This window comes from Phocoena phocoena, chromosome 15, assembly GCF_963924675.1.
Source record: "Phocoena phocoena chromosome 15, mPhoPho1.1, whole genome shotgun sequence".
NCBI lineage: Eukaryota > Metazoa > Chordata > Mammalia > Artiodactyla > Phocoenidae > Phocoena > Phocoena phocoena.
In genome coordinates, this window is record NC_089233.1 from 76,195,109 (window position 1) to 76,217,431 (window position 22,323).

Sequence of the window (22,323 nt, forward strand, 5' to 3'; positions counted from 1 at the left end):
CAGTCTCAAGCTCTCAGTTAATAAATGTGGCTCAGAGAGAACCCAGTTCTCAATCCTTTATGGGTCAGTTCATTCCTGCCAGGCTCTGTGCTAATGGAGGAAAGTAGGCTGTTAGTCCCATTTTAGAGCCAGAGAAATTAAGGCAGTGAGGAGCAACAGGGGGTAATGGTTAAAACCAAAGACTCTGTACCTGAATCCCAGACTCAGTATTTGCCAGCTGTGTGACTTCAGGCAAGTGGATTGACTTTTCTGTGCTTCAGTTTACCACTGATGATAATCTCTGCCTGAAAAAAATGTAAGGAATTAAGGAAACAATAGCCCAGCACCACACCCACAGAGCCCATTCTCTCAGCTTTGACAACAGCCTTAAGAGGTCTTGGCATGGCAGAGGACTCTGGCTTTGAGCCAGACAGAGCTCTTCTCCTCAAGGAGAAGACATCATCCTTGACTCCTCTCTTTCTTTTAAGGGCCACAGTCCATCAGCAAATCCTGCCTTCAATAACCACTTACAGTCCAACCATTCCTGCCATACCCATGGTATCAACTTAATCCAAAGTGCCTTCAGCTCTCACCCAGATTATTGCAAAGGCCTCTTAGCTGGTCTGAGATCTTCCATCCTTGCCTCCGCCCCCAGGTCTCCACAGCACTCCTCTTTTCAAAACCCTTCTCTTTCCTAACACTTCTGGAGTTAACTAACAACTTTTTTTTTTTAATTTTTATTGGAGTATAGTTGATTTACAATGTTGTGTTAGTTTCAGGTGTACAGCAAAGTGAATCAGTTATACACATATGTATATCCACTTTTTTTTTTTTAAGATTCTTTTCCCATATAGGCCATTACAGAGTATTGAGTAGAGTTCCCTGTGCTATACAGCAGGTTCTTATTAGTTATCTATTTTATATATAGTAGTGTGTATGTCACTCCCAGTCTCCCAATTTATCCCTCCCCCTCTTATCCCCTGGTCACCATAAGTTTGTCTTGTTCATCTGTGACTCTACTTCTGTTTTGTAAATAAGTACATTTGTACCCTTTAAGATTCCACATATAAGCGATATCGTATGATATTTGTTTTTCTGTGTCTGACTTACTTCACTCAGTATGACAATCTCTAGGTCCATCATGTTTCTGCAAATGGCATTATTTTGTTCTTTTTTATGGCTGAGTAATATTCCATTGTGTATATGTACCACATCTTCTTTATACATTCCTCTGTCGATGGACATTTAGGTTGCTTCCATGTCCTGGCCACTGTAAACAGTGCTTCAGTGAACATTGGGGTGCATTATCTTTTTGAATTATGGTTTTCTCTGGGTATATGCCCAGTAGTGGGATTGCTGGGTCATAGGGTAGTTCTATTTTTAGTTTTTTAAGGAACCTCCATACTGTTCTCCACAGTGGCTGTGCTAATTTACATTCCTACCAACAGTGTAGGAGAGTTCCCTTTTTTCCACACCCTCTCCAGCATTTACTGTTTGTAGATTTTTTTGATGATGGCCATTCTGACGGATGTGAGGTGATACCTCATTGCAGTTTTGATTTGCATTTCTCTAATAATTAGTGATATTGAGCATATTTTCATGTGCTTTTTGGCCATCTGCATGTCTTCTTTGGAGAAATGTCTATTTAGATCTTCTGCCCATTTTTAAATTTATTTTATTTTATTTGTTTACTTTTGCCTGCATTGGGTCTTCGTTGCTGCCCACGGGCTTTCTTCCGTTGCCGCGAGCGGGGGCTACTCTTGGTTATGGTGCACGGGGCTCTCATTGCGGTGGCTTCTCTTGTTGCAGACCTTGGACTCTAGGCACGTGGGCTTCAGTAGTTTGTGGCACACGGGCTTAGTTGCTCCACGGCATGTGGGATCTTCCCAGACCAGGGCTCAAACCCGTGTCCCCTGCATTGGCAGGCAGATTCTCAACCACTGCGCCACCAGGGAAGCCCTTCTGTCCATTTTTTATCTGGGTTATTTGTTTTTTTGGTATTGAGCTGCATGAGCTGCATGAGATAATCCCTTGTCGGTTGCTTCATTTGCAAATATTTTCTCCTATTCTGAGAATGAAATTAGAACACTCCCTAACACCATACACAAAAATAAACTCAAAATGGATTATTTATTCAAGGATCATTTTTTCTTGAGTACCTACTATATGCCAGATACTATTCCAGGCACTGGAGATAAAACAGAGAACAAAACTTCTGCATTCAGAAGTTTACATTCTCATGGAGAGAAGGACAATAAACGAATATATAAGTAAAACGTACTATTAATATGTTCAGTGTTCTGTAGGGGAATAACAGAGGGAAGGGAAGAGGGCTTGGGCTTTAGACCCAAGGTGGTCAGAGAAGGTATAATGGACAAAAAAAGGGTAAACAAAAAGCCCAAAACTGGGAAAGGTGGGAGCCAAGGGGCAACCTAGGAGCCGAGAGTATCCTTGACTAAGGGCTCAGCAAATACATGGGTGGAAGTGTTCCTGGTGTGTTTTAGGTACCCCGAGGAAGCCACTGTGACCATCGTGGAAAGTGTGCATGAGGAGAAGAGGGGATTGACCTCACGGGGGTAAGGGGTCAGGGTTCAGTCTTGGAGATTCTCCAAGTGTTTTTTCCCTCAGATTGAGATTGGAAGCCAGTGTACATTTTGAGCAGCGGCGTGACTGCAGCTCAAAAGGATCACTGAGGCCGATGTGTGGAAAAGCTTAAAGAACAATAGCAGAGTCAGAAAGAGGGTTTAAGCAGCTATCACAGCTGCTGAGATACGATGGTTTCGACCAAGAAGGGAGGTAACAGCAGAGGTGGTGTCAAACTCAAAGGCCTCATAACAGTGTACCAAGCTCTCCCGATGGGGTTCTTCCTACCCCTCCAAACTCACCTTGTTCCTTGTTCCTGTATCCCCAACCCCATAGACCACTGCTAAGCTCATATAGGCGTCTAATGAGTATTTGTTGAGACAATGAACAAATTAATGAACGATCTATTCCTAGATCATCATCACCTATTTTAACGACAGGCATATGGTCAGAACTCAATAAATGCAGAGAGAATACCGCACGATTCTGCTAAACCCAGGTGGCTAGGTCTCTTCACAGCTGGGGAAAACCGAGATTGGGGAAGTATATATCTGGGGTCCCTCTGCACAGCTTACGCTAGAAGCTTCCTTCCCAATTTCAGCATGGCGAATTCCTGGACACTGAGAAGAAAGAGCTTGCTTTCAGGGTGAGTCACAGTGACCTCACAGGAGTTTCCCCCAAAATGTCCCTACCCTGTGGAAGGGAAAAACTGGACTCTCGTAGGGCCGGAGGGTCAAAACACTCAGGCCAGACAGACGCTAGCAACATTCCCGGAAGACCTCCCACCCTCGGGCCATAGAGACGAAAAGACAGAAGTGCCGCCCTTGCGCAGCCGAGACCCCGCCCCCCGTTCCGCGCCTCCAGCGGAAGCCGGAAGCAAAAGCGGGCCCTGCTAGCCCCGCGGCTCGGTGGTCTCGGAGGCTCCGCAGGATTGGGGAGAAGATGGCGGAAGAGGAGTGAGTGGGTTTTTCCCGGGCGGCGGAGGCGGCAGGGCTGGGCCCCATCGGGTGACTGCGAGCACCTCAGGCCGCCCTCCGGCCCCAGAAGGCGGAGCTCTTTGTGCTGGTTGGCCAGGACTGACCATGCCGGCGCCTGCGAGGAGGGCTGGAGGGACGGGCCTGGGCCGTGCAGCCTCCTAGAGGTTGGACCCTCTGGCTAGGGATCGGCTGCCCAGCATAGGTCTCGAAAGCCGTCTTGCGGAAACCGCAAGCCAAATTTCACTTTCCTAGTTTTCGCATCCGCTGATTACGCAGCGCTTCGCTGCCTCCAGAAAGTCCCCCAGCTGCACCCCTTACGTAGCCAGTCACCTCCTCCATTGTAATGACTATTTTTCACATCTGTTTCCTTCAGTGAGTTTCATTTATTCGTTAACTGGTGGCCATCTACTCTATTTCAGGCCCTGGTCACATGGTAGTGAAGGAGGCCGACCCTGAGCCGCTCTCTGGGAGCTTCCATTCTAGTGGAAAAAGAAGACCATAAATAGACTAGATGATTTCAGTGCTCTGGAGGAAACGGAGTGGTGTTGGTGTGTGGGAGGCTTCTCGGGAAGAGGTGACGTGCCACATGAAACCTTAGTGACCAGAAGGAGGGATAGGAGAGGAAACAAAAGGTGCAAAAGGCCAGGAGCAAGAAAGAGCCTAGTGCCTTTTTGAGGGACAGAAAGAACGGCAGGATGGCTGGAGTGTGGAGAGCAAGGGAGCTAACTGTACAAGATGAGATAAAGGGGGTGAAGGTGCCTCTGTCCTCCTGGTGCTGCTGGGGAAGGACCACTCCCAGTCCATCTACATACCTGCCAGGCACAGTCTGTTGCATGTTATAGGTGCCCCATCTATATTTGTGGAATGAGTATGAGAAAATGAACAAGGAACCAACCCCATGGTTGAACTTTGACTTCCTCACCTGACAACTTTTCATGCATGTCTTTTGGCCTGGTGGTCATTTCATTTAGTCACATTACTTATTGAGCATCTTCTCTGTCCCAGACACTAAACTGGGCCTCAGCAGCACAAAGCAAAAGAGGTGGTATGACTCAGTGATTTCAAGTTTGGACTTAAAGCTTGATTCTGCCACTGACTGATACTCGCCAAGTTATGCAATCTGTCTGAGCTTGTTATTCATGGGTGAAGAAGAGAACGGAGTAGTGTCCACCTCAGGCTTATTAGGCCCATTAAATGAGACTTGGTATGTTACCTGGTTCCTGGAATTAAGCGGTACTCAAAAAACATTAGTTGTTATAATCACAGTTACAGTGATCATTATGTCAATATCGTGCTAGTTTACAATCCCAACACTGTGAGGAGATAGTGTGAGGAACACAGCAGTAGTGTGGAGGAGGAGATTACAGAGGGGATTACATTTGGGCTTTTTGAACTCAGAGAAGGTTTTTGTAAAGTAGGGTAGAGCATTCTGCCCAGATCAACAACTAGGCAAATTCAGTGGCTTCTTCAGCTTGCAGATACCATCTAAGGAAAAGAATGTAAACTGGAGAGATAAGGCACTTAGTAAATAATGTTGGACCTTGGAATATGATGAGACTCCAGTTTGCCTCCCTTTAAATCCCCCATTAAGTGCCAAAGAGCAGACAGCCTTTGATTCTACACCGGTCCTGATTCCCCCTTGTCCCTGTCCTCTTAGTGTTCGCGTTCAGAGTACCTGAGGCCACTGGTACCCTCGTGCTGCAGCAGGAGGGAATCTTCCTAATCAGTTTCTCTCCGAGGCCTGCCTCTTGGTTGCAAGGGTTGTGAATCCCATCAGGCTCCGTGCCAAAGTTCTCTGTCTGGTTTGTGTGTGTGTTGGTAATTCGGGGCCCTTTTTCCTTTGTCTAATTCCGCTGCTTTTTATGTTCTCCAACAGGTTCCCCAATACAACTCATGACGGTTTCAATGTCACCCTTCACACCACCCTGGCGGTCACTACGAAACTGGTGCGCCCGAGCCCCGCCAAGCCCATCCTCCCGGTGCAGACGGGGCAGCAGGCTCAGCAGGAGGAGCAGTCGAGCGGCATGACCATTTTCTTCAGCCTCCTGGTGCTCGGTGAGTGCGGGCCGCGGTGAGTGTGGCCCTCGGTGAGTGCGGCCCGCGGTGGGTGCGGCCCGGGGTGAGTGCGGCCCTCGGTGAGTGCGGCCTGCGGTGAGTGAGTGCGCCGCGGTGAGTGCGTACGGAGACGCCAACATCTGGCATTGAGAGTGTCTGTGTGTGCTGTCTGTGTGGTCAACCCCGTGTCAACCACTGTTGACTTGGTCAAGTCTTCCTCCTGTTTGGTTTTCACTTCAAACGCTGAGGGTCAGTGATCAGTCCGTTCATAACATCATAACAGGGTACTCCTTTTTCTTTATAAAATCATTGAGCTGAGCAATTCTGAAGAGCCCTTTATATATCTTAGACATCCTATGAAAGGAAGAATTAAAGAATTTTTGCTCTAGAGAGAACTTTGAACATCTAGTTGAGTGTATTTCAGACTCCTCTCCTGAGAGTCTCTGTGTGTTTCTGTGTAGGTGGCGGTAGGAGCAGGGGGTGGGGTGGGGCGTGAAATGGCAGAGCATCCAGCTTTCTGACCAGAGCAGCATTTTGTCCCTCGTACCCATTAGGCCTCCACGTAAAATTTTACTTAGTTAAGAGGTTTGCTGTGAGTAAAAGATCACACACCCTTGCCCTAGCACACTGTTTTCCTTAACGTCCGTCATTCCCATTAACCATGGTCATGACTTTTGCCATATCTGTGTACCATCTGTGATGTTATTTACCTATATAATGTTTTTCTTTAAACAGATTCACTCTCTCAAACTGAAAATCTCATTTTATTCGACTTCCTCCTTTAACAGGTGAAGAAATTTAGGCCCAGAGAGGTTAAATTATTGACAGACCTGGTTTGGGGGAGACTAGAGGCTAATATCCAGGTTGCCAGACATCGGTCAGGAATTTTAGATAAAAGGCAGTAACTTAGCTCCCCCCCCAGAGACTGTGGACAGTAGACACCTGTTTTAGACCAGAAGACCAGTTGAAACTGCACAACCACTTTGGATCAGCTAAAGAAGAAATAGCTTCAAATATGACCCTCCAAACTTTTGTTTGAAGAGTGAAGTTGGAATGTTTACATTTTCTGCTTCTCTTTAATGATACTGAGTCATATTTCTGATTAGATCTTTTCATAAGAAAGGAAGGTACAAAAAAATGGAAAAGTGCAGAGTATTTCCATAGCCATAATAGATGGCTGTTAGGACTTTTTTTTGAGGAAAAGTGTTAACTTCTTTCACATTTCTATTCAGACTCTGTTAATTAAATAATTTTAATAAGATACTAATTTTATTTAAAATCCCAGGACTCATCCTTGTCTTTCATAGTTTTTAAAAAACGTCTAAGTTGTACACTGAAAAAGTACACAAACCACAAGTGTACAATGTCCATTTAGATTTGATATGCCCAAATAATTTTTTACTCTTTCAGCGTAATTGAATTCTATTTCTAGGGGATTACTTTAACAATCAAGGAATCTTGTTTTGTTTTCTTTTTTTTCCTTTTGTTACAGTAGTTGAATACAAAGAAGAAAAGCAGTTCTTCCCTTGATCAAGAAGTCTTTAGTACCTGAATCCTTAAACCTGAAAGAGTATTATTAGTCTATTTACATTGTTGTCAGCATGATATGTTAGGAAATATAAAAGGCAAGCCTTAGGAAAAAAACTTCTGTTTTGTAATCACTTTTTTCACCGGAGGGTGAAAAAGATAAGGCTTTCAAAGTAACTTTCAGGGTGTGGAGCGTGTAGGATTAGCTTGTGCCGGAGATCACAAAACAGGTTTTTATGATGTGCTTTTTAATCCAGACAAAATCCTACCCACTTTTGGCCTCTTTGAGGCCAAAAAGGGCTGAACTGTATTTAGTAGTGCTGAATATTTCAATTGGATTGTCTTCTCTTTAAACAGATCATAAACCTATACTTTAGAGTCATACTGATATCAGATGGTTTCAGTTTTCACCTAATCAGTTGATGAGTTGGTATCTCCACTTTTTATGTGTAGGTCAGCATACCTTAGAAGAGTGGAATGCTTTCTAAGTAAATTTGAAGGCATTTTTTTCCTCTGTTCTTGTATATCAACAAATTATTAAGTATCTTGTATATTTATTTGTGATTATGTGTCCAAACAGTGTAAATCTGATAAAAATAAAATGGCTGTTAATAAGTAACTTGCCAGCTCACTAAATATATAGACTAGTGAATTGCGGGAAATAGTCCATAGATTATTCTAGACTTCAGGAACTCATAACCTGGAATGGATTTACCACTTTTGTTTGCTATTTTAGTCAGGTCAAATGAAATTGTAACTTTTGTGTGGAAAGGATGCCAAAACTCTGGTTACTTTTGACTTTTAGAAGCTTGAGATCAGTTGACTTACACTTAACCCTTGCTGATCTTTGACTCCACAGAGACAATAGTGAGTCATTATTATTGACTTAACTATTAGCATCATTTGACACATTTTATGGGCCATTAAATTTAATGGAGTTGTTAAAATTGACATGCCTATGTTTCAATATATTTTCTGTAATTAAAACTTCAGGCATGAAAAATTGGAAACATTAACTTGTACTCATACCCTCCATATAGCACAGAAGTTTTTGTCCCTTCTTGCTCTGTTTTTTCCCAAGTGTACTTGAAAACATGCACTTGTGCGTGTATATATACATGTGTACATTCGTAAGCACATACACACCAACAGGCACATATAGTTTGGAGTTTGTTTTAATACAAGTGGGGTCCTATAACTTGCCTTTTCATCTTACAGAATGTCTTGGAGATTTTTCCATGTTAGTCTTTTTGTATCTACCTCATCCTTTTTTTAAGAAAAAGGATGTGTATGTGGTAAAATAAACATAACATAAAATTTACCATTTCAAAGTGCACAATTTAGTGGCATTTAGTACATTCACAGTACTGGGCAACCATCACCATTATCTAGTTCTAGAACATTTTCATCACCCCAAAAGGAAACCCAGTTCCTATTAAAAGCAGTCCCTCCCCATTCCGTCCCCTCAGTCTCTGGTAAACACTGTTCTGCTGTCTCTAGGAATTTGCCTACTCAGAATATCTCATACAATTGGAACCATACAATATGTGACCTTTTATGTCTGGCTTCTTTCACTTGGCATATGTTTTCAAGCTTCATCCATGTTGTGGCATGTCAGAATTCCCTTCCTTTTTATGGCTGAATAATATTCCACATTATGTTTATCCATTCATCACTTGATGGGCATTTGGATTGTTTCCACCTTTTGGCTACTGTGAATAGTGCTGCTATGAACATTTTTGTACTTTTTTTTTTTTTTTCTTTTGCGGTATGCGGGCCTCTCACTGTTATGGCCTCTCCCATTGTGGAGCACAGGCTCCAGATGCACAGGCCCAGCGGCCATGGCTCATGGGCCCAGCCGCTCCACGGCATGTGGGATCTTCCTGGAACGGGGCACGAACCCGTGTCCCCTGCATCGGCAGGTGGACTCTCAACCACTGCGCCACCAGGGAAGCCCCTTTGTACGGGTTTTTATGTGGGCATATGTTTTTATTTCTGTTGGGTACATACTCAGGAGTGGAATTGCTGGGTTAAGTGGTTACTCTACGTGTAACTTTCTCAGGAACTGCCAAACTTTTCCACAGAGGCTGCACCATTTTACATTCCCACCAGCAATGCACAAGGGTCCCAGTTTCTCTCCATCCTTGTCAACACTTGTTATGTTAATTATAGCCTAGGGTGTGAAGTTTTATCTCATTGTGTTGTTTCTTTTTTGTTTCTCATTGTGGGTTTTTTTGTTTTGTTTTGTTTTGTTTTTTGCGGTACACAGTCCTCTCACTGCTGTGGTCTCTCCCATTGCGGAGCACAGGCTCCGGACGGACGCGCAGGCTCAGCGGCCATGGCTCACGGGCCCAGCCGCTCCGCGGCACGTGGGATCCTCCTGGACCGGGGCACGAACCCGAGTCACCTGCATCGGCAGGTGGACTCTCAACCACTGCGCCACCAGGGATGTCCTCATTGTGGTTTTGATTTGCATTTTTCTAATGATTAATGCTGATGAGCATCTTTTCATATGTTTATTGGCCATTTGCATCTCTTTAGAGAAGTGTCAGTTTAAGTCTTTTGCCCATTTTAAAATTGTGTTGTCTTTTTGTTGTTGAGTTGTCAGAGTTCTTTATATACTCTGGACACTAGACCTTTATCAGACATATGACTTAAAAATATTTTCTCCGATTCTTTGGGTTGTCTTTGCAGATCTCCTTCTTTTTATAGCTGAAGACCATTCCCTGGCATTGATCGTTCTTACATGTAACTCTCTCCATTGAGAGAGCTTTCTCTTTTGCTCTTAAAGCTGCAAATAGTTGTGGGATTTATGAGAAGAAACTGTAAACTTTTTTCATCCAGCTTGGTGCAAAGAAAGAGCAGAAACTGATCCCACTCCTTAGATCAATTTTCTGTCTACTTACGTGCTTACCTGCCTGCCTTTTTAGGCAATAGGCGTTCTCCTTGGTTACATGTACTAATGCATTGGAACTTTTTTCTTGCTGTTAGTATTTAATGTAGGATTTTTCTAACTAGGCTAAATATTTATAATAAAATAACACCACAGATTGATAGTTTAGGGCACAGAATGAAAGGAGGACAAAATTTCTGTATTTACAGCTGTTTCCTTTCTCTGGCCACCTGGTGCTTCTTGGTGGGACTAAAGATAATCTAATTTGTCAGTGTGGGCTCTGAGGGTGGCCAGTTCACAGCCATGCAGATTGTTTAAACATTTCCTTTTACAAAAAAAAAAAAGGCAACACATTTATTTTTAGTACTATCAAGGTAATACTTTGATTGATGAGATGGCATACCACCTAGGTGCCTAGTAAGAGAAAAAGACATGCACGCTAACATTTGGGTCTTGAAATTACATTTAGGAGTTATTTATGCAAAAGTGTGCTTTTTTTTTTGTTGTTCAGAAATATGTATTCCTTTCAAATAGTTTTACATCTTTCTGTTTCTTTTCTTTCATGACAACACCCCTGTGAGGAAAGTCAGACGTTATTCTTATTTTGCTGGTTGAGGAATGAAGGCTGCAGGGAGGGAGGTGGTGGGTGCCCAGGGTTAAGGGCACAGGGTTGGAATTAAGCTCAACCCTGTGGCGTCTACCAGCGGTGTGAGCTCTCTAAGCCTCCGCTTTTATCTTGAATCAAAGGAGGTAGTGGTGATAACAGCTCATTCAGAGAGGGGTGTTGAGGGTCAAATGAGACAGCGTTTGGGAAGTGCTCGGTACAGTGCCTGGCTCATGGGAAGCCCTCAATCAGTGGGAGCCCCAGTACCTATCTGGGGAGCAAACACCCCGTCTTCAGGTCTCTGATGCTCTTATCACCAAACCAATATTAACTTTGTTCTGTTTTTTAAAACACCCTTACTTCCTTCTGCATTAAAAGAGATCATGTGGTGGCAAGATACTTTGTGTCAACATACATTCTTTTGCAGCTCTAGTTGCATAAAAGTGATTGATTTCATTAACTTCCTCCTCACCATTGAGGATCATTTCTCAGAATCAGGGAAATTTGAATAATTTTAAGTGGGTGTATAAGGTTTACAGCTTAGAATAGCGGTAGATGTCTGTTGCTCTTTCAACAACTGGAAAACAAACTGGTTCAGGCATGTAAAGAAATACGGAGAATATGTAGTGAACACCATGCAGCTACCTCCTGGTTAAGAAATAAGAAATTGAAAATACAGCTGAAGTTTACTGTGTCATTGTCAGTTGTCCATTTCCCTGGCAGCCTCCTAGAAATAACCCCTGCCTTGGACTTGGTGTTTATCATTCAAAGTTGGGCTGTTTTCTAGGGGCAGGACAGGAATAAAGACGAAGAAAAGACGTAGAGAATGGACTTGAGGACATGGGGAGGGGGAAGGGTAAGCTGGGGCAAAGTGAGAGTGGCATGGACATATATACACTACCAAATATAAAATAGATAGCTAGTGGGAAGCAGGCGCATAGCATAGGGAGATCAGCTCAGTGCTTTGTGACCACCTAGAGGGGTGGGTTAGGGAGGGTGGGAGGGAGACGCACGAGGGAGGAGATATGGGGATATATGTATACTATAGCTGATTCACTTTGTTATACAGCAGAAACTAACACACCATTGTTAAGCAATTATACTCCAATAAAGATGTTAAAAAAATAATTTTAAAAAAAAGTCTTATTTTTTCCCACAGCTATCTGCATCATATTGGTGCATCTACTGATCCGATACAGATTACATTTCTTGCCAGAGAGCGTTGCTGTTGTCTCTTTAGGTAAGTGCTTATTGGTGATCCTATAATAAAAGCACTAACTATAGCACTTTCTGAGTGCCTCCAAAGTGCTAGGAACCACAAGAGATGTGGTGTATACCTGAGCTCATTTCATTGTCACTGCAAGCTGCCATGAGGGTGTTATGATCCCATTTTACAGATGAGGACACTGGGGGCTCAGGGGTGATGACCTCCTAAAGGTCACATAGAAGCCCCTCTATCCAACTTGAGAGCCCTTTCTACTTCTAGAACCACCCTCAGGGCACATCCAAGGCTTTTATCCGCTTATTATATTGTAGTTACTTTATTTCTAGTTTCAAGTTGCCTACCAATGATATTTATTTTTTTCTTATCACCACTGCTTTTTAAGTTAATTTTATATATAAAATTATATATACTTTATAAGTTTTCTTTGCCTTGTAGATCTGGTTTAGTATATTTAGAAATTCTTTCCCAATATAGCGATGGTTTGGGTTAGCTTTGGAAATGAACATTCACACTGTTTATTCTAAGGTCTGCTACTAGGCTGTGCTGTCACTCGACTAAGGCGAAGAATTGACAGTTAATTCATAGAATCACTGAATTTTACAGCCGGAAGAGGCTCTCACTTTAAGGTTTAGGATGGAGGAATGGCTCACTTTAATGTCAGTCAGATCTGAGGTCTTCAGAGAGCATTCCATTCTACCTCACTTATATTTCCCTCTTTTGTTTCCTGTGGCAATTAACTGTTAAGATAATTAGCCTCTATTTAGAATGTATGAATCACTGTAATCACAGTTGACCTCACATGTAAGTTCATTGAAGTGGTTAATGAAGCAGGGACCTTACTTTTCAGTAAGTATTAAAATGAAGATGTAGGTGGGGAAGCTTAAGGGATAGTAAATCGGGTTTCACTAAGGCCAGCCAAAGCTTTCACCAGCCTATTATATTGTAGTTACTTTTACTAGTTTCCACTTGCCTACTGATAATATTTAATTTTCCTTATCACCACTGGTGCTTTATAAGTTAATTTTCTTTGCCTTAGATCTGGTTTAGTATAGTATTTAGTATTTTTCGCAATATAGCAGCAGCTTAGGTTAACTTTAGAAATGAATGATCAGACTCTGTTCATTCTCCTTCCCCTACCAGTACCAGCATCCCTACTACTCTGTTTCAGCCCCTCCTATATTTTCCCTGGACTTCACAGTACTACGAAGTGCCAGGCTCTGGCCTATGAGCTTTCACATTGCCATCTCATTTAAGTCCCGTAACCCCCAGGTGATGCCATATTTTAAGGAAGATGTACCACTGGATAATTTTGATCTTCAGTAAAGAGTTAGAAATCAATTTTACTCAGAGTTCCTGCTCTCTACTGAGCAGTCTCTTCAGCTACACATCCTGGCAGATTCTAACAAACTTAGTTAACAAGAGCCTTAGAGCTCTAAGAAGAGGAGGATCACTTGTTAGCATTCCTTTCCTGATATTAGGCACCTCGAAAATAACCTATATAGCTAATACCTATTATTCTGGGGCATTCAGTAAAGACTTAAAAAGCCACTGCAAGGAAGTTACAGTTTTGTGGTCAGTTTACATAGTTTCTTAAGAATAAGACCTATAGTTGGTGTGTATTTAGGTATTGTGCACATGGAAATTTAAGTGGTGGTTCTTTAATTTGGTTTGGAATGTCAGGTTCCTCACTGTCTCTTGAATGTTTCAGTAACTGCGGGTCACTGAACACCAGTGCTTGTACAAGGACTTACAGCGACATTGTTGTGTGCCTACCTAAGGGCCACTCCCCCTCCATGAAAACAGAACCCTCGCTTTGACCCCGTGTCTTTCCACAGTGTGGCCAAGGAAGGTGGGCCCCTCCTCCAGGTCAAGATTGGTTTTCTCCATCGTGGTAGTTGTTTCAAAGGGGTGGAGGCAGCAGGCAGTGTGAAACCCAGGTCTGGCCAGTGAGACTGAGGGGAAGTGTGCTGGGGTGAGGAGTTTTGGAAACATTTTTCCTCTCTGATAAAAAGAGAAATTTCCCCTTCCTTTGATGCTGTTGTATGAGGATGTGATGCCAGGAGCACTGGTAGCCATCTTGCAATCACTGTGGCTCAAAGACGAAGCCAGAATGCTGAGGCTTGCCAAGGGGACAGATGGGAAGCCCAGATTCTTGACCGCACTGTTGTTTTGTAGAATTGATAGCCCTGAAACTACCTATCTCAGAGCTGCCTGTTACATGAGATAATAAACATCCATTGTTTAAGCCATTTTTAGTCAGGTGTTCTTTTACTTGCAGAGGAGAACATCTTAACTGATATAGGACTCTTTCCATTCAATGGACAAAATCAATTCAAAATGATTCAAAGAAAACAGATATTGGTGTGGGTGGAGTTGCACACCCATTGGCTCATGGCACCAAAAAACCTACAGGCGGTGCCAGCTTCAGACTTCGCTGGATCAAGTCTCCCGGACTCCGTTTTTCTCCATTCTCAACAGTGCTTCCCTTTGTTTTGGCTTCACTCTAAGGCGGGCTCTCTCCACATGGTAAGACTTGACCGCTTCAGGCTTGCTGTCCTTACAGTAGCAGTCACGCTGGGAAAGGTGGCCTCCTCTTCCCCCTGCTTCCACCAGAAGTTGTAGGATGAAGTCTGACCAAATGGCCACCCCAGAACTGGACATGGAGTGGAGCAGTGCCGGGGGTCAGCAAAGGCTGTCCGTCCACAAGGTTTCTTTCTTTGCTGATGTTGCGCAAATAACTGTAGCCTATATAGCTGGGGCTTGGGAGTGGGTGATGGAAAGTCAGTCTTGCTTTCAGTACTTATTTGCTAACTCAGGTGCTTGGAATACTAAGAGCACGTCTAGGGAGAGTACTGGGGTCCAGAAAGGACTTTTTGTTATATTAGAGGACATTTGGTTAAAATTTAGAAATGCTAACAAAGCTATCAAAGTAGTTCTGTATTTCATAAAGCTATGTAAATGGAAGGAAAACTTCTTTCTCCTACTGGAGCAAAGTGTAACAAAATATTGAGATATCCACCGTTTCAAGAATTTCCAACTTTTGTGCCAAAAAAGAATCTAGATGAAGCTGCCAGAGAAAATGGGGTTTTCATTCTTTCAGGGGTAAGTTTTCCTAGCCTACTTTTTCTAACCAGAAGTTACTTTTTAGTCCACAGTCATTTAGAGATACTGTTGGCCTTTTGTGTTAAGCATTCAGAGTTCCTAAGAAATCGTAGGTATAGAAGAGGACTATCTGTACTCAAAAAGCACATTTCTGCTCTTCTATTTTATTGTATTTTCAAATGAATCGAGACTTTTTTCATTCTTTATAAAAGCATAGTATCAACATGAAGTTCTAAAGCTATTTCCTTGGCCCTTGTTCAAAGCTTTCAGATACTTTCTATACTTAGGGAATTCTGTAGTTCGGGCCTTTAAAAAATGTATATATATATTTTTTCACACTTAGCTATAAAGAAGAAAAATCCTTTTCATTGACAACCAGCTCTTTTTATCATGCTTCCTTCTCTTCCAAACCACGTGTAGACGCACACATGCCCATCAGATGACTTGACTTGGTTTGAGCTTCAATCATTTTTTGTGTTCTTCACTTCTTACTGTTCTTTCCATGTATTAGTAAAGTTCACATATTTATTTTTATTGGCCATCTAGTGCTGATCCACTGTTCATATATTTTGGGCTGAAATTGGTAAGGAATGAAAATGAAATAGTTGTACTGCCTACTGTCCTCTGTTGTATATAGCAAAAATAGGAATAATTTTTTTTTTCATAGTCATACTTTATCGTAGAGTGAGGAAAGGCCTGAATGGGGTTAAGAATGGAATTTGACTACAAAATGCCAGGGTTTAGCCTGAATACTGCTGATAGTTAGAAAAACCGTATTTTAACTTGTAACTGGATTTGATTGAATCATTGAATAAATAGGAGTACACAAATGTGCTTCCTTGTCATAACCTGCTTAACTATGTTTGTGCTTTTAGTTATATTAACTCCTTGTTTTGACTAAAGGATTGAAATTTTTCCTTTTTTTTAAGAGTAGGGCTCTTTTTGTCAATGGGGGTTTTGAGTGGAAGACGAAAAAAAAATCACTCAGTTCCTGAGTTGTTGACTGAAGGTAATTCTGGGAAAAAGTATATATATAGTGATTGTATTCTAATTGTACTTAAGTTCTAAAAACGGTTTTTTTAGAGAAAACTTAAAGCAAGAATCCTGACTGTAACTCTAACAGCTTTCCTGACTTTTTAGACTGTGAGAATCCAATTGTGATGCAGCTTGAGCTGTCCCATGGGTAACTCTCCCTGAGTCTCAGGTACTTTGATTTTTGTTAGAGAAGAAACAGGCATTCATTTGTTGGCATTAGAGTAGCTGTCTCAGAGGTAGAGGCCAAAATTGGTTGTCGCATTGACAAAATGATCACATTAGACTCTAAGGATTTTCCGGGCTGTCGCATTCCAAGGAAGAGTGCTAGCGCAGACTTTTAGCCTCTGTGTTTCCGGAAACATGGCTCAGAGGTGACAGTTTATTCTTGGAACATCTTGTTGCTCGTTAGCTGCCGTTAGCTAAACGTGTGCTCCGTGTGTAATAGTGCATATGCTTTTGCCTGGAGTCTTGCTCTGATTCTCCTTAGTTTTATGGTCATCTGCTCTTGGCTCAGCATTTTTTCATCTTAAAGTTGTATTTTATACTTAAATCTTTTAGATATGTCAGAATAGTGAGGTAGTCTGAACTTTAAAGGAAGAAAGGTTGTTAAAGGATTGCATTTGGAAACTTGCTACATCTGGGCTGATTTCTATAAATTTCCTCTTTCGCCACATAAACGTTCTCAACAGAACAGAAAGGAATAACATTCCACTGAAAAAGTAAGCTACCTTAAAAACAAAATATATAAACAGCATTTCCCCAGAAAACCGAGAGACAGCTCTGGGGTCCTGATTCTCTCCTGGCAGGTCTTCTGTCTTTCAGAATACTATCTTTGGAGTATCTATTTTAGTATAGGTAGCAGCATCAAGGACTGGAATTTCAAAATCACCTTATTATAGCGTAAGTGATTCTATGATTATAGCTAACAAAATGTGCTAACAATATTTTAAAGTATTTTCAAAAAATCATTTGTGGTTAAAAACATATTACATAAGTAATTATATTCCTTTCTGCCCTATCCTGTAGTAGCAGGGCTGTCTCCTCATGGTATTCAGGGTTATTCACTCTGCCAATGTGGTAGCCTTGGTAGCCTGTTTCTAGGCCTGCTGGTCTGTTGGCACAAAAAGCCCAAAGTGACCAGGCAGCAGCCATTGTAACTCTTACTATGTGAACTCTGGTGGAAATGTCCCCTTCTGGGAGCCAGGTTCTTTCAACCCACCGAGCCTAAAGTTTCAGGCTGAGGAAGCAGAAATCCTCCAAGCAGGAATCCCCACTCTTAAGTGAGTCGCTGAGAGTGATGGTGAGTGGTGTACCCATTGTGTGCTGTACCCATGCTTGCCTGTTGGGGATGTACCACCCTATAATGGCCACTGGTTTCAGGAGTATACCGCACCCTGGAGGAGTGCGCCATTCCTTACAATATGTCACCTCCAAGCTGGTGCCTCAGCTCCATTTTTTTTTTTTTTTAATTTTTATTATTTAATTATTTTTGGCTGCGTTGGGTCTTCGTTGCCGCGCGCGGGCTTTCTTTAGTTGTGGTGAGCGGGGGCTGCTCTTCATTGCGGTGCGCAGACTTCTCATTGCAGTGGCTTCTCTTATCGCAGAGCACGGTCTCTAGGGTGCGCGGGCTCAGTTGCTCTGCGGCATGTGGGATCTTCCTGGACCAGGGCTCAAACCTGTGTCCCCTGAATTGGCAGGCGGATTCTTAACCACTGCGCCACCGGGGAAGCCCCTCAGCTCTTTTTTAAGAGGCCATTTACCACTCTGGCTGGCTGGCAGTTTCTGGATAGGACCGTGTGGTGTCCATGTCTCAAGCCCACTTCGGCACCTCCTTTGCCAAAAAGTGAGTCTCTTGGTTTGACATGTTGTTGACATATTGTTATGCAGTATCCCACTTTGGTGGCTCAGACACTTATGGACCCTGGGACGGTGGTGCTAGCATATGTGTCAGCCTCAGTCGGAATGAATTGCTGCCCTTTCCAGGATGGAAGGGGTCTGATGTAATCGAGGTGCTATCATGCAGCTGGCTGGTCTTCTCAAGGGACGGTACCACACCAGGTGATGAGTGTTGATCTCTGTGGCTCTCTAGTCATACATTCAGCGGTGGCAATGGCTACAGAGCAGCCTTGGTGAGAGGGAGTTCATGCCGTAGGGGCCCTGCGCAGCTTCCATGTCTGCCATCATGGCTACTGTGCTCGTGAGCCCATTGTACAGACGCTGAAGTGGCCAACATCAGAGGCTGGCCGAGCGTTTCATGAACCACGCGTGGGTTTTTTTTTTCTCCTCTGTCAGCTGGTCTTAAAGAGCTCCCCATGAGGCCGTATGTAGGAGCTGAGCTGAGAGAGATGTTGCTGTAACAGCTAAAGATGACATAGAGGTCTGGGCCACAAGTAAAGCATACTTGTGCCTTTTAGATCGGCACAAGTCTGATCGCTAATGTAACACTTCCATCTTAAAATGGATTGCTCCTGGGCCCACCTAGCCTGACGGCAGGTATGGCAACCCAACTTATGAAAGATGATTCTGGCCACCTGGGCACTTGACGTCCCATGCTCAGATGCTCTGTCTCTACCACGGCCCAATAGCATGCCAGGAGCTTTTTCGTGTTTTTCCCTTGGGAGTTTTTTGAGTGGTATATGTGTCTCTTCTGCAAATGGCATGACCTTGCTCCAGAGCCCTAGGGATCTATGCTGAGCGACCCTCCTATTGGGGCTTGCCGGCCTCCCTTCCTACCAGATACTTCCAGTTCCATGGGGTCCACCAGATCGTATGGCGAAAGCAGCAGAGCTGCTTGAACTGCAGCTAATTGTTTTGGGCCTCACTCAAAACCATCAGTCTCTCAAAATCCAATAAATGAGTTGAAGTGTTGAATAGTTTTCTCAAGTGGGGAATATATTGCCTCCAAAACCTGGAGAAGGCCTACCAAGCATTGTGCTTCTTTTTTTTTTTTTTTTTTTGCGGTACATGGGCCTCTCACTGTTGTGGCCTCTCCTGTTGCGGAGCACAGGCTCCGGACACGCAGGCTCAGCGGCCATGGCTCACGGGCCTACCCGCTCCGCGGCATGTGGGATCTTCCCGGACCGGGGCACAAACCCGTGTCCCCTGCATCGGCAGGCGGACTCTCAACCACTGCGCCACCAGGGAAGCCCTGTGCTTCTTTATTACAGTAGAAGGGGCAGACCTTTTCCTTTACTTGGAGGCAATGTCTTGGTGTGCTTCAGACCACTTGACCTCTGAATTCTTCCCAGATGTGCAGGCCCCTGAAACTCTATCCTCTGAAACATACGTGTCTTACCAAGACGTCTCCTCGCCACTTCATGCTTGTCGCAGTACATTAGCATGATGTCAGTAGTGGACCACTGTATTGTCCTGTGGAACGTCCATATGGTCTGTGTCCTTGGGGACTATATTATGCAGGAAGCAGTAGTTAACCTAAGGCCCTTGCCTCATTTGGGGCATCTGTGTAATCTTGAAATAACCTGGGAGCTCTGTATTCCAGTGGGGTGGTAGGGGCCGCTTCTGCAGGCCTAGAAGGTCCACGGGAACCGGAGGGTTAAAGGTGCTCATGTGCATCTCCCTAGGCACCCCTATCCCATGTCTGAGCCCCACTTCTTCCTTATCAGGGACCTGCTAGGAGAAGGCATAGGAGATTTATCATCTTGAGTTCAGCATTCTCTGAAGATCTGCCACTCTTGCAGTTAAGACCTGTGCCCAGTCTTCAGCTCTAGAGGCACTCCAGCTGCAGGAGATGAGGGTCTGTTTCAATGCTGCCAAGGAGGCCCTCTGACTCTCACCGTTTGCTTAAAGTTGGTGATTGTTTGGGCCTTTTGTTTTCTTTTTTTCAGAGCATCAGTGGTATTCAGCAACAACCACAATTCCACTTTTCTTACAGTTATTATTTCCATCATAACCTCTTTAACACCAGAGATACTGCATGAGCCCTTGCCTCCTCCACCAGTGTCCCGATCCAGTCTGCCACAAGTGAAGGTCTTAGCAATGGCACTGCTACCCCCGGTGAGGGACTAGCAGTATTTTACCTGCAGTGTTGGGATCCTCTTTGCCCGGAAGCTGCTGAGTGGTCCAACTCCAGAACCCCATCCTCGAGTTTGCTTCCTTTGACCACTCCACTCCTGGAACCAGTGGTCTTAGGTTGGTTCCCTAAAAGCAGAATCTGAGACAGGGGTTTGGGGATAGGTAATGTGTTGAGGGGTGCTCTTCAAGAGCAAATCTGTAAGGGAGGGAGTCAACAAGACCAGGGAAGGAGAAAGCCAAACGTTGGGTGTGATCTCAAGGTAGGCCTGGCCTAGCCTCAGCAGGAGGGCTCTGGGGCAAGAACACCCAGCGGAGTCTGTCTCTCCTTAAACCAAGGGGGTGGGACTTGTGGACCCCCCATCAGTTAGTCATTGACTATGAGCTGGTGTGGGGCAGGCACAGCTTCCATGATGAGGTGCCTCTCGGCGGCTAAGGGCAGTTTTCTGGAGAAGGGGACAGCCGTGAGCACTTAGCAGCCAACACGCACAGCAGCTCCCACAGATGGGCCCAGTGAAGGGGAGTGGGCGAGCCTCACAGCATCTACCACAGAAGGCAGCTGATGAGCTCTTTACAAAATTAAAAATGCCTGTACCCTTGACCCAGCAGCCCCTCTTTCAGGAGTTTTGTCTGTGGATACGCTCACACATGTGGAATGATGTATTTACTCAGATGGCAATGGCAGTGATAGCAGAAGCCTGGAGAACACCTGAGCGCTCATTACAAGGGGACATATTAGATGGCACAGTGGAATACACTGCAGCCACTAACAAAACAAAAAGTTTGAGGAAGCTCTTTATGTGTTGATATGGAATAGTTTCTAAGAGGTAGTGGTGAGTTAAAAAAAAATTCAGAATAGTGTAAATACTGTATTACCATTTGTTTTAAAATTTATTTTATATGTACATGCATATGCATGTATATAATTTTAAACATACAGACACTCTCAGCAGAAATGTACAGTATAACCAAGAAACCGGTAACGTTTGTGGTCTACGGGAAGGAGAAAAAAACAAGAATGGAACAGAGACTTAAGTTTTCACTGCATACTCTCTTATACCTTTCAAATTTTGTACCATAGGCATGTTACATAATCAAGTAAAAAATAAAGTAATTCATTTTTAAAACAATTCTGGATCTGCTATTTACTAGCTCAGTGATGTTTGTCCTTAGCCTCGGTTTCCTCACCTGTAAAATGCAGGTGACAAAGCCTTCACTTCATAGGACTGCAGATATTAAACTGGGCAATGCATAGAAATCACTTAGTGTAATGCCTACCTGCTAAGTAATCAATAACTGTTAGCTGCTGCTATTAATATTATTATCATTTATATTATTATGGTTTATTACCTTGTAGGGTAATCGTGAGAATGAGCTTAAATAAAGTATATTGTATACAGTAGCACAGTGCCTAGCACCACAGTGTGTGTGTGTGTGTTTCTTTTTAACACAATGCAAATTAATAAATGTGTGTGCATATACATATACTTTTAAGGGAACTAGCATCATGTTCTACATACTGTTTTGTAACCTGATTATTATACTTGATACATTTTAGGCACTTTCCTGTAGTGTTCATATTCAGGAATACTTGTATTTTACAGCGATAATGGTAGACCAGCAGTGCACCCTGGGAGTGGGAAGGGTGTTAGCAGTTCGTAGCAGTAGTGCAGTCTCCCTGTGTCTCATTGTCCAGAGGTGGTAGAAGGCACTCAGGAGCCAGCAGTCCACTGTCACTTGCTGGCCCTGAGCTGTCAGAAGCGGCTCTCTTGAGCCTTCCTGCCTGGAGCATTCTCTTGAGGAGTAAGAATAATTTAACCTGACAGATCCTGGGAGAAGGGTCTCAACAAATAATTATGAATTACTCCTGATCCTTTGACTTAATCCAGTGGCATCCATAATGAGGTGTGTGTATGAAGATCCATAGGAGGCAAAAGGAAATATTAGAACTTACGTTTCTATTTAATTTGAATCTCCCTTACAATCTCTGTGTTTTGTGTTATTTATTTTATTAATTTTTGGCTGTGTCGCACAGCTTGTGGGATCTTAGTTCCCCAACCAGGGATTGAACCTGGGCCCTTTGCAGTGAAAGTGTGGAATCCTAACCACTGGACAGCCAATTCCCTGTGTTATTTTAAAATACATTAATATAGCAGCACTTTTTTTATAATAATAAAATAAAAATTTGTAACTTGAAGGTGCATGCTCATATTCTTTTAACTGATAGGAATATACAAAATTGTATCTAGGGTATTATTCCCAGGGTGTCTGGTTGTATGGTATAAATTAATTTCTCCTGGACACTAGGTTGATT

General features: G+C 43.4%; 1 protein-coding gene across 1 annotated transcript in view; it reads left to right on the top strand.

The window, feature by feature from the left end:
* Positions 1-3,504: 3,504 nt before the first annotated feature.
* SLC9A8 (solute carrier family 9 member A8) overlaps positions 3,505-22,323 on the top strand; it is a 66,982-nt gene continuing 48,163 nt past the window's right edge. Inside the window, exons 1-3 of the mRNA XM_065892755.1 lie at positions 3,505-3,518; positions 5,416-5,594; positions 11,778-11,858. Coding sequence (XP_065748827.1) covers positions 3,505-3,518; positions 5,416-5,594; positions 11,778-11,858 — 274 coding nt within the window. The remainder of the gene's footprint in view (positions 3,519-5,415; positions 5,595-11,777; positions 11,859-22,323) is intronic.